General features: G+C 34.1%; 1 protein-coding gene across 5 annotated transcripts in view; it reads left to right on the top strand.

The window, feature by feature from the left end:
• The window catches only part of LOC115890385, a 44,852-nt gene extending 35,064 nt beyond the window's left edge, over nt 1-9,788 (top strand). For all 5 annotated transcript variants that reach the window (XM_030910604.1, XM_030910603.1, XM_030910602.1 and 2 more), the window contains exons 9-11: nt 1,145-1,350; nt 4,979-5,189; nt 9,099-9,788. In XM_030910604.1, the coding sequence (XP_030766464.1) occupies nt 1,145-1,350; nt 4,979-5,189; nt 9,099-9,498 (817 nt within the window). In that variant the 3' untranslated portion in view covers nt 9,499-9,788. The remainder of the gene's footprint in view (nt 1-1,144; nt 1,351-4,978; nt 5,190-9,098) is intronic.
• Nucleotides 9,789-13,198: the final 3,410 nt, after the last annotated feature.

Genomic DNA, 13,198 nt, shown 5'->3' on the forward strand with positions numbered 1-13,198 from the left:
ATGAACTCACTCCTAAAATATCTAAAAACTTAATATATAATCTAACTGACACACCACTGACAATGACAAATAATTTATTTCTGGAGGTATTGTGTGGTAGGTAGGTATTGTACATCAATATTAATTAATTGACTTTCTAGTCTATTTTATTTTATGTACAAATATATTATTAAATTTTAATCTAAGCATTAAGTAATAAAACACTTTGTGCCCTCTTATATCGTAAGAGGTTACGAAATATACTCCTGGTTACACCCCTTACAGAAAGCAGTGTAAGGGGTGCAAATAAATTGTATAATCACTGTTTTTTATAATAAAAACTATAAAACATTTCTTATTTGTGAGATTAAAAAAACAAAACAATGCATTGGTTAAAATAAGTACATTCAATACATGTATTGTGTTAGACATTTATATGCCCAGTATATTTTTGTTTAACAAACCAATCAGGAAAAATTCTAAAACCTACCGTTATAGGAGGTATAAGATTATTAAACTTATATAACGACAACTACTTATCGGATAACAAATTAATTACTACTGTCAGCTACTGTCTAGGTAGAATATACCTAGAGTATCTACACCTACCTATGATGTAGGTAGATTAAAAGCTTATTTTGACTTTACGTCTCACTTCGGTGTCACAAGCTGAATTTTTCAGGGATGGAAGTACAGTACATGATATGGAGACCCTTATTCCGAAAGTAGTACAAAATTAGACCGGGTAAAAGGGCACTATCATCAAAAATCGATATATTAATACCACCGTATAGAGAAAACAAATACTTATTTTTTGGTCCAGTACACAATAAAGTCTTCGTAGGGAGTAATTTTTTATAATTATTTACAAAAAAACATTTCCATTAGCGCTTATGACCAAAAAAAACTTTAAAACATGAATAACTCATTTCAATCATGAGAAAATTTGGTTTAAAAATAGACTTTTTTTAATATAACTTTCATTTAACGAAAAACGAAGGCCTAAATGAAAAAAAGAAACAATTTAAAAGTTTCACCAAGGCTAAATTTTTGAAGCATCATTATACCACCTTATGGTATGGGTTTTTACTTGCTGAGCAAACGTTTCTTTTTTCCAATTCTTTTTATTGTTCAACTGTGTTAAACACTTACTCATCGTTTAAAGGACAAATATGCCCGAGCCTCTTGCGAAAGTACTGGAGCCTGTTAGTGTGACGCATCTGGATATGCCCAATGATGAGGTGGAGTACTCAAATGAGAGGAGATATGGATCTGAGTATATGGTTAGGCATGGTAGTGTAGGTACAGTGGAGGATCCAGGAGTTATTGGGCCTGCTGTGTGGAATATGCATTGTGAAAGATTAAAGCATGGTAAGAAACTTCTTGTTGCATGTATAATAATCTTCTTGTTGTAATGTATTTATACAGGGTGTCCCAGAAATAAGTGCAAATATTTTAAGGGGTAGTAGATCTCGATAAAAGAAACATATTTTCTCTTTATCGTTTTTCAAATAAATACAAAATAACGGAGTTATTTTACTTTGAAAATTTCCAAAAAAAAATGATTTTTTGCTAAAATTTTGAGAACCACTGGATCTTTTCTGGATTTTCTTTCTTGTAAATTTAATCTAATACCTATGTTGCCATATTATCAAGAAATTATGTTTTTTAACTAAAACCTAAAAAAAATTCCAAAAAATTTTTCAAAAAATTTCGAATTTTCAATTTTTTTTTCGCAAAACAACCTCATAGGCCTTTCAAGTTTCTGGGGTTGAACTATACTACCAGTTAAAATATTTGCACTTATTTCTGGGACACCCTGTATAATAATATGTCGAATTGTCAGTTTTCTAAACAATGTAAGGGATAAATATAATGAGAATTATCCCCTGATATTTTTGTAGCGTTTTTTATAACAACTACCACTGCGAACGGCAGCTTTTCATCGGAGAGCAGTCGTGGATAAGGTATTTCACTAGAGAGAAAACTAATCAATAACAATAAACAAAAAAAATATAGATATTGGGCGCCAGGCATGTACAGAGAAAGAAAACACAGTTGTATATTACTTAAATCTAATGACTATATTTATTCAAGATGGACTGTGATGGTAAATAGCATTGTACAATTTTAATAATTATTATAGTGATTATATGTCAACGAAAGTGGTGTTAAGAATTGTACTAAATATCTATGAAAACAACTATGATAAAATACAAGACATGTAAAGTTTAAGATAATATATGAAATGTAGCATTACTTTAATTAATTTGATATATTTTATATGATGTTAGTGCAATAATAATATCTATAAAAAAGTAATACTATTACAAGGCGTAATGTAATGAAACCTAAAATCTAAATCATATTCTAACTACTAAATCGACATAAATGTTCTTAATAATCTAACCACTAAATATAGTCTGTACGATATTATTTAAAATGTACGTTAATAAGTTAAGACTGAAAATCGACTGAAAACCAGAACCTAAATCTACACTTCGCTGTTTTTGAGGCAATCCTGTTTCGAAGAGTAGCAGCGTGAGGTAGGGCAAAATAGGCAAAATACTGTTGGCCAAAACAACAAAAGAAGCCAGAATGAGGTCACCATGAATCAATACAGCCGTAGCTACTGACTAGGCTTAGAAATGGGAGCGAAGCAGCACGGGGCTTACGCTGTATCCATACTGTGGCAATATGGGGACACTACCCGTACCTTGGAGCACTACTAGGACCTTGGATAATGTCCGTAACCTGGACCATAACCTTGGACACAGTCCGTCCATAAGACAACGGTACAGGGGAACACTACCCGTACCTTAGATACTACTAGGACCTTGGATAATGCCCGTACTTTGTAAATAGTCCTTACCTTGGACCCTAAAAATATGAAACTCTTGTTTAAAACCAAACAAGGTCTAATAAACAAAATAAACCTACCTCGAATTACTTCCGAGGGCTCAATAATAAACAAAAAAACTGTCCTTTCTTCCATGTAACATTCTGGAGGACAAAAGAAAAGGGACGCCAACGTGCCAGCAAAATACAAATACAAGTTAAGTTGGGACATCCAAAACTCTACCCTAAAAATATGCAGTAATAATACCGAATCTAAAAGGATAATATCTCATCTTTACCTGTTGGTTTGAAATAGCAGCTGATTCAAATTATACAACAAGATTTAAATAATCACCATTTCTAAAAGCCGGGATACAACAGAGCGGCAAAACAAAGTGAGGTTAAGTACGGAGAGAGTTGACAGAAGCGATGTTGACAGCGCCTCCTCAGAGCGATAACAGGGTTGTGTCAAACGATAACAGGGTTGGCGACTAGGGAACGTAAAAATTACGCCAAGCGTGCCAAATAAATTATCAGGCCTGAACGATACGGAATCCGGTGATGATAGGCCAGACATCATATATTATATATAAAAATGACATGTAACGAACTAAAAACGTTACATTTTGAATAAAAAGACTAAGGAAGAACTACAATGTTTATTCGTGTATTCAGTGTATTCATGTATTAATTGAGACATTTGAATTTGATGAATTTTTTACTGTTTCTGTGCTTTTCTGAGCTGGTTTTATTTATTATTTATTTTACAGTTTGTTTTGTTCAGAGGTAGTAAATCTAGAAGAACTCTCGTGTCAGAATTTAGAGTCCATTTCACTAGTCCGAAAAAGTAGCGAAATAAGCGTTCGGCATTTAACGTTTTATGGAAAACTGGCTAGGTATTTTTACACAAATGAAGAAAGAAATTAAAGATAAAAGATTATACTATATCCGTATTGTATCACATTTTTAGACAGCTTCGTTATTTTTAAGATTTTGATGGTCAAACATCGACAAAATATTCCTTATGTTTGGATTAAATTTTCCCGAAAACAAAGACATAATTTACCATTCCGTTGCAATACGGAAAGAGATTGACGTTTTGTGATTACAGTGATATATAATTTATATGGTTTTGAAACAATTGTTTCAAAACGAAACAAACACGCTATTTTATAGCAAATGCTGAAGCTCTGCAAACCTTAATCAAGCCTTAATCAAAGCACGTGTGTTTCGAATTCTAGGTGTCGCTTTACACGACAGGATCGGGCTAAGCCTTAGGCAGATTTCTGAAAAATAATATATATTTCCTTCGGCCACACACCCGCTTTACCCGACCCCCGAGGGGCAAACCGCTGGTGGAAATTACAGAGGCATGCATACCCTCATGTAGCAAAATTGTACCTTTAATCTAATATGTGAAGCTCCCTGTAATCAAAGAAATCCTAATGTAAAAATACTAGATTGCGTAATTATCCCCCAACTAAACGAGCCTCGGAACTACCCTTATCAGCCGTCACTTTAGCCATACCATCCACAAGCAATAATAATTATCTCCCCGATGTTACCCCTTTACTACCATTATCAGCTGCCGCTTCAACCTTACCGTCAACAAGCAATAATTCAATTTGGAAGTCTACAAAATACAGCCAGTCGCAAAGGAATAAAAGAAAAATTGAAAAGTTTTAGTATAATCAACCTCTTATAACCAACTTTATTTCGATATTAGAGAAAATAAATTCTACTCTCAAGGAAAATGGAGAAATATCGAAAGCTCTTAAGGAAACGATGATGGTTTGTCTAAATGAACCCGAGAATGAACCTGATGAGAATAAGCCAGAATCAATGCCAGCGAACACATTTTTAAACATGTTGCTTAAGACAGACTTTGGAAATAATTTGGTATTTTTGGTCCTTTTTTCCCAAAATTGGTCTTTATTGTATATTGTACACCATTTTTGGCAGCGGTATGCCCCTCGCCGACCCCTTAGAGCTCCCCGAAAGCACGCTATAATAGACTTTTAAAATTAAGAGTGATATTGATTTTTTTGACAAAATGGTGAAGGTTATTTTATAAAGTAACGCCAGTAACGCTTTGAAAACACTTTTAAAATTTTCTAATGAATTAATAGACCCATTAAATAAAATTTAAAAATTAATATAGGTGTAAGTGTGGATCAAGGAATTAGTGATCTCAAGGATGGCCAAACAAATGGAAATATAGCAAGGATGAGGAAAAGATTCCATGATTTACTTGATGACACATTTAGCCTCTTTGGAAGTAGCAGAAAAGGGAGCCCAGTGAAATTGACTGCCGAAAACAGAAGCACATCAATAAATATAGAAGTTAAGAGTCATTCAGCCATAGAAACCAGGTAGTTTTTTTTATAAAATTCAATTAAATAATCTAATATACAGGGTGGACCACTGAAAACTTACAATGGCTATAATTTTTAAACCAAAAAAGATATCAAAAAAATAAAAAATACTGTTTCTATAATATCGAGGGGGAAGACATATGACGTATTTTTTGAACCACCACGACCTACCCCTTAGGTGGCACCCCTACTCACTTGAAAATCTTAAATGGCAACACCCCACTTGTGGCGTTTTTTTGGAAAGCTCATGAAAAATGCTAAATGATGATCATAAAGTTTTTAGGGTGAAATTGAAAAACTACCCTTACACGAACAATTAGGTGGACATTAATGAAAAAGGTGATTTTTTCAGCATAAGTTACAAATTGGGACCGGCTAAATGACACAAATGAAGTATTTTTCAAACCACCCAAACCCACCCCTAGGTGGCACCCCCTCACTTCTAATCTCAAGATAGCGATACCCCACATGTGACACTTCTTTGGAAAGCTAATTGAAATTGCTAAACGATGGTCATACAGACTTCAACTTAATTACTGGTTAGTGACAAGAAATGTAGGTGTGACAATTTGAAAGAAATTTAAAATGATAATTTATCTTAATAATTGCTCAAAATGACAGCCGTTTTGTTCCATATAAAAATACAAACGATTTTCAAATTCTTCTCTCACTTTTTGGAAAGTCTCTCTAGGAATATTTCGACATGCTTTAGTTCTCCTCTGCCGCAATTCTTGCAACGAACCTGGTTTTGTCTTGTAGACTATGAATTTAGTGTAACCCCACAAGGAAAAGTCTAAAGGAGCGAGATCAGGTGACCTTGGCGGCCACTCGATTAGACCCCTTCTGCCAATCCATTGCGTTGGATAATATTTATCCAACCACCGCCTTGTGACAGAGAATAATGCGAAGGGGCTCCATCTTGCTGAAAGTGTATGAGGTCTTCATTAAGAGTTATAATAAATTTCTTTGTACCAGCTTTTTTTTCTCGCAATGGTTCATGGATACAAAAATAATTCATTCTATTGATTTTGACACGTTTTGACATTTTTGTTTTATTTTTAGGCTCTATTTTTTTCGTTCTTTTTTATGACAGTCGTTCAGCATTTTTTATACGCTTTCTAAAGAGGGGTATCGCTATCTTGTGGTTAGAAGTGAGGGGCACCTAGGGGTGGTTTGAAAAAAACCTCATTTAGCTGGGTCCCAATTTATAACTTATGCTGAAAAAATCACTTTTCTCATTAATGTCCACCTAATTTTTCGTGTAAGGGGTAGTTTTTCAATTTCACCCTAAAAACTTAATGATCATCGTTTAGCATTTTTCATGGGCTTTCCAAAAAGGCGCCACAAGTGGGGTGTTGCCATTTAAGAGTTTTAAGTGAGTTGTGGTGCCGCCTTAGGGGTAGGTCGGGGTGGTTCAAAAAATACGTCATATGTATTCCCCCTCGATATTATAGAAACGGTATTTTTTATTTTTTTGATATCTTTTTTGGTTTAAGAATTATAGCCATTGTAAGTTTTCAGTGGCCCACCAAAATTCTTGTGTCACAGTTTTTGTTATCATAATTCTCCGAAACAGCTTGACCGATTTTGATGTAATTTTATATGTATATTCTGTAGGTCTGAGAATAGGTTGTTATCTATTTTTATACCCCTAAGTGATAATAGTGACCTACCTCAATTTTTTTTTAGACAACATTTTTTATTTTTATGCTATATGTGGCATTAAAAAATACATACATCCCTAAATTTTCACCCTTCTACCATCAACCTCTATTTTTTAATAGCGATATTAGTAATTCAATAATCTTAATTTAACAACAAATTGTTTTTAAAAATTAATAGAATACCTTAAATTAAAAACGTGGGTATGATTGGGTATATACCGGGTATAATGGTATTTACCCAGATTCAATATACTATTTATTGACCTTTTGGGTATATACCGAGTGCAAAAACTTGGGTATTTACCAAAATTTTAATATACCGGGTACTTGTCCATCACTGACCTTAGCCACGGCAAACCTTGGCCGGGTCTGCTAATATATTTGTAATAATAAATACAGGGTGGCCCATCGATAACGTTCCGCAAGGCATAACAGCCAGAGTAATTTTTTTTTTCAGAACATTCAAAAACACGTCGATTTTGTTTGCGAGGGGGACAACTTTTGTCCCAAAAATGATTGCAAAATCTTCAACCCTCTAAGCGGGGGTGTCAACCCCCAGTTTTTTTCTAATGGGAAGGGGGATCAAGTGGTACCGCAATGAAAAGGGCTTTCTATTCTCTATACTTTCCCGCTTCGTTTTTGAAAATCGGTCGAGTCATTGAGAAAATATGAAGGATTGAAATTTGAAAAGATTTTTTAAACATTTATCAGGGTAAATGATAAGGATAAATTCCTTCGTCCAATTTGCTGTTTTTTCTTATTGTTTCTAGATGTTTATACGCATTTTTTCACTTGCCACAACGTTGGACGATCAGGTGCGGTAGTTGCTAGATAGCTGTTCTGTGACTTGTGCGTTGAACTTCTTCTCAATATTGTTAAACTTTTTAACAATTATGATGTACTCACATGCAGAAAAAGTGGAAATAAGTTCCACCCGTACAAAATTCAGTTGGTACAAGAACTCAACGAAGACGATTTTGATCGTCGCTTGCAATTTTGTGAAACTATGAGTGAACGAGTGGCGAATGATAATTTCCTATTTAATGTGTGTTTTTCGGATGAGTGTACTTTCTTTTTGAACGGTGTAGTTAATCGGCACAACTGTCGGTACTGGGCTGAGGACAACCCCAGGGTTTTTCACGAGGTGCACACGCAAAACCCTCAGAAATTGAACGTGTGGGCTGGTATTTTTGGAAATTCTATTGTAGGCTCTTTTTTTCTTAGAAATCTAACAGGTGATATGTACTTGGATTTACTGGAAAATACTATCGACCCAGCCCTAACTGACATCATAGAGTCCTGGAACAATCCTGGATACGTTGAAGCCAAACTAATATTTCAACTAGACGGTGCACCTCCACATCACTCTCAAAATGTGCGTAATTATTTAAATAATAACTTTCGCGGTCGGTGGATAGGACGAAGGGGTGCAATTCAGTGGCCTCCCCGGTCACCCGACTTGACTCCTTTACACTTTTTTTCTATGGGGACACATAAAAAGTAAAGTGTATAGCACTAGTAACCTAACCCGCCTCATTAGAAGACCTGCGAAGACGAATTATTGATGTTGGTCGCGAAGTGACCCCGCAAGTTCTTCAGAATGTTCGAGAGTGGTTTGAAAATAATTTGTATTACTGTATGGAGGTTGACGGGCAACATTTTCAGCATTTGCTTCATTAACAAGTTAAGTTTTTTTAATTAATTCAATTTATGCGTTTTTTTGCAAAAAGTACTTTTCAAATTTCAATCCTTCATATTTTCAAAATGACTCGACCGATTTTTACAAACGAAGCGGGGAAATATAGAAATCCCATTTGAAGAAAGTTGGGGGATGACACCCCCGCTTAGAGGGTTAAAGATTTTGCAATCATTTTTGCGTCAAAAGTTGTCCTCCTCACAAACAAAATTGACGTGTTTTTGAATTTTCTGAAAAAAAAAAATACCCTGGCCGTTATGCCTTGAGGAACGATTTCGATGGGCCACCCTGTATACAGTATGTCTTTGGATTGGCTTTACAAAAGGAATAAACTTTTTTTTTATTGACTTTTTAAGAGAAATACATTCTTCATAAATATTTTTGTTTGATCTAAAACGGTTAATCTCATTTATACTTTTCCAAATTTCCATACCTCTCAGAGCTTGACCTCGCCAAAATTATCATCGATTATCATTCCCCAGCCGTCTTTGACGCCGTTTTTTTTCAATCGTATGGTACTTAGATCCCTCATTTTTTGAATTACAGACCAGATGAACCAGAATCCAACCCTATAATACGACCCAGACCGAAAACTACCGGAGCCAAAAACCCAGAACCACACTCTTCCGGTCCCAGCTGCGCTTGGAGCAGCACAGCTCCGTCTCCTCTGATTCGACCAGTCAGCGCAGCACCCATTCTACCCAGCGCAGCTTCTAGCAATGCTTCCAGCAGAGTACCAACAGCACCAGGAATTGATTCTGGACTTAGGAGAATGTCCAGTGGTGCTTTGGGCAGTTCTGAAAACCTGCCAAGAGTGAACGTGGATCATGTTCTAGCTGAGGGAAGGTTTAGACCGAGTGATCCTGCTATTTCGGTTATTGAGGCTATTAAAAGTGAGATAGAGAGGGTTTCGTTGCCTGGTAGTACTACAGATTTAAATAGGTGATTATTAAAATAGGGATTTGTTAAAAATTTTTGTTATTATACCACGAAAATATTGTTCCTCTGGTCATCGGGACAAAAACTTTGATACATAAATAACTATTTTAACATTTAAAAGTATCTTGTAGCTTTTTCTAGTTCTTTTGTAGTACCAATGTTAAAATAGTCTTCGTTTTCATAACTTTTTGACAGCATTTTGTCTGTCTTTAATACACAAATTCTAACTAAAATTAATGAAATACTCTGTATGTAATATGTATTATACTATTAATTTGATTTGTTGAAATTATAACACCTATGTAGGTTTTTTAAATACAGGGTTGTTCACCACATACGACACGGAGTATTGTAGATAAACGACTAGATTTTTACAAATTGTAAGTTTTGGGTTCGTTGAAGGAGTATTAGAGCTACAATTTAAAAATATTTTTACAAGATACAGACCCAAATAAATAAAAAATATCAAAGTTATATTTTTTTAAATGGAACACCCTGTATATTATTACATTTTTAGTTTCTACGATTGAAATAAAGGTAAATTTGATTAAGGTTTATTACACTTAAACCTTACCGTTTTTGAAATATTTTCAATTTTGTGAAATTGCCGTATAAATTTTAAGGCTTCATTTCTCCGAGGGTATCAAAGTTTTTAATACTAAATATTTACTGAAGTTTATTTATTGATCAGTTATTGTGTTGCAATAATAAAAACTTTACTACCTTATACAGAGTGTCTAAAAATTTATTTTAAATAATTACTAGCTTTAAACGGCAATAACTTGTTTAATTTAAATGGAACACCCTGTATATTTTATGAGAATCAGATGCACAATTTAATTGTCTATCAAATTATATTATGCATTTTTTACCTATCTCTTAACCCAGGAAGTTAAATACCTGGGAATAACCCTGGACAGTAAACTCCTGTGGAACAGGCATATTAAGAACACTACCAGCAAAGCCATAAAGGCTCTCACTGATATGCAGAAGACTGGCCGGAAATAGATGGGGCTGCTCCCCTAACATTTGCGCTGGATGTATACCATGATAAATTAAGACCCATGATTACTTAGACAGTTGCCTGGTACACACAAAACTAGAAGCAACGGACGGCAAAGGCTAAACTATGCAAGTCAGAGACCCCAGCATGTGTGTGCATCACAGGAGCCATGAGAACCTGTCCAACAGCAGCAATGGAGGTCATTCACAGATCTAACACCACTGCATTGTCATTGGTAGATATGCCAATGCGACAATGATTAGAATGGTCACTAACAGGTGTGCTGGGAGAATTGTCAGATCAGGGCTTGGAACACCCTCAAAAGGAAATGCCACTTCTGCAAGCTCCCAATGGACGATATGCCAGAACGTACAACTTTGACAAACATGTCAATGTAGTGATGAGCAATAAGAAGGATTGGAAGAGCGAAACGCTTGCCCAGCAGTTAAAGACCATACCATAACTTGGTATACTGATTAGCTGACCAATACAGGAACAGGGATCAGGTGTTTGGGCCGAGAGCTAATTACTCAGACAATGGGCACTTACCTAGTATCCTACAGGCGAAATCTACGCTATCGAGATGCGTACAACTTATCTTAGATAGGAACTATCGGAAACAAAAAGAAATAGCCATCTTATCTGATAGTCAGAAGCAGCATTAAAGGCGATCAACTCAGTATCCAATCAATTCGAAATTGGTCAAGAATGCATAGAGAAGCTGAATAAATTAGCCAAAACAAAGTCCTCCTGCACTGGGTGCCCTGCTCACCAAGGGATAGAAGGCAATGAAAAGCAAATAATCTAGCTAGGAAAGGGCGAACACTAACTGGACCCAGAACCGTTCTGCTTTCCAAGTGGTAACCAACTCAAGGCGGAACTCAAGAACTTGGAAGATTCCATCCGCAACCTGGAATGGAAATCTTGCAATGGTCTAGGACACTCGAAGAAGTTTCTGAGGGCTTATGATCAAGAAAAATCACAGATCTTCCTGGGTCTGAGTAAGAACAATCTTCAGTTGTCACGGGGTTTCAACAGGACACTGTCTCCTCAATGAACACCTCAGTAGATTGAAACTAAGAAGAAACGGCCCGAATGCAGATTCTGTGGGGAAGATGGTGAAACACCAGTACACCTCTTTGGAGTGCGCCGAGACGACAACCATTCGTGCCATGATTTTGGTACGACTGATATTGGAGATGGAGAACTACCCTCTATACAGAGTGTCTAAAAATTTATTTTAAATAATTACTAACTTTAAACGTATAATAACTTGTTTAATTTAAATGGAACACCCTGTATATTTATGAGAATCAGATGCACAATTTAATTGTCTATCAAATTATATTTACCATTTTTTACCTATCTCTTTAAGTTTCCGTAGAAAATGCATTTTCTTGTAATTTAAAACTTATTTATCAATATACCCATGGACTATTGACATTTTAGATTATTTTTAAAGATGTACCAAATTTTTAAAGAGTACAGATACTAATATTGTCGATATAATTCGTTTATTTCATTAAAAAATAAAAAAAACTGTTTAAATATTTGTTAAAGAGGATCAATTAATATGATTCCAGTATTCAAACTACATTAACTGACTGTTTGCGTTGATTAATAATAATTGCTCCAAATACTAAAAAACTGAATTTTGTATGGGCATTAGACAGTGTGATAAAAAGTAACACCTTAAAAATGATATTTCATTTTTTAATAAATGTTTATTTATAACAACAGAGACTTTAATTTGATAACTTATTATTATATTGATTTCTCACTCAAATCCACATTTATTTATAATAATTTATTAACGAACACAATTAAGTATGTAATTAATTAGTATATGGGCGGAAATAATGGTGTTATATTTAATTAATGGTATACTCTTTTATAAAGATTTAAATAGTTTTCTTTTTGCATACAAATGGGCTAGTAATATTGTCGTAAAAAAAACGATAATATTACTAGTCTGTACATTTTGTACAATTGTTGTTTTAAAAACAATCTAAAATGTCAATATTCCATGGATATATTGATAAATGAGGTCTAAATTATAAGAAAATGCATTTTCTACGAAAACTTGAAGGGATAGGTAAAAAATGGCATAATACAATTTGATAGACAATTAAATTGTGCATCTGATTCTCATAAAATATACAGGGTGTTATATTTAAAGTAAATAAGTTATAGCCGTTTACACCTAGTAATTATTTAAAATAAATTTTTAGACACTCTGTATAAGGTAGTATAATTTTTATTATTGCAACACAATAACTGATCAATAAATAAACTTCAGTAAATATTTAGTATTAAAAACTTTGATATCCTCGGAGAAATGAAGCCTTAAAATTTATACTGCAATTTCGCAAAATTGAAAATAATGTAATAAACCTTAATCAAATTTACCTTTATTTTAATCGTAGAAACTAAAAATGTAATAATATACAGGGTATTCCATTTAAAAAAATACAACTTTGATATTTTTTATTTATTTGGGACACTATGTATCTTGTAAAAATATTTTCAAATTGTAGCTCTAATAGTCCTTTAACGAATCTAAAACTTACAATTTGTAAAAATTTAATCGTTTAGCTACAATATTCCGTGTCGTATGTGGTGAACAACCCTGTATAATAATAAAATAGAATTTTGACAGATATAACAAAAAATAAAAGATTAGATGTTACTTAATTTTAGTAAT

The sequence above is a fragment of the Sitophilus oryzae genome, unplaced genomic scaffold (genome assembly GCF_002938485.1).
Source record: "Sitophilus oryzae breed Bouriz unplaced genomic scaffold, Soryzae_2.0 scaffold_863_pilon_pilon, whole genome shotgun sequence".
Taxonomy (NCBI): domain Eukaryota; kingdom Metazoa; phylum Arthropoda; class Insecta; order Coleoptera; family Curculionidae; genus Sitophilus; species Sitophilus oryzae.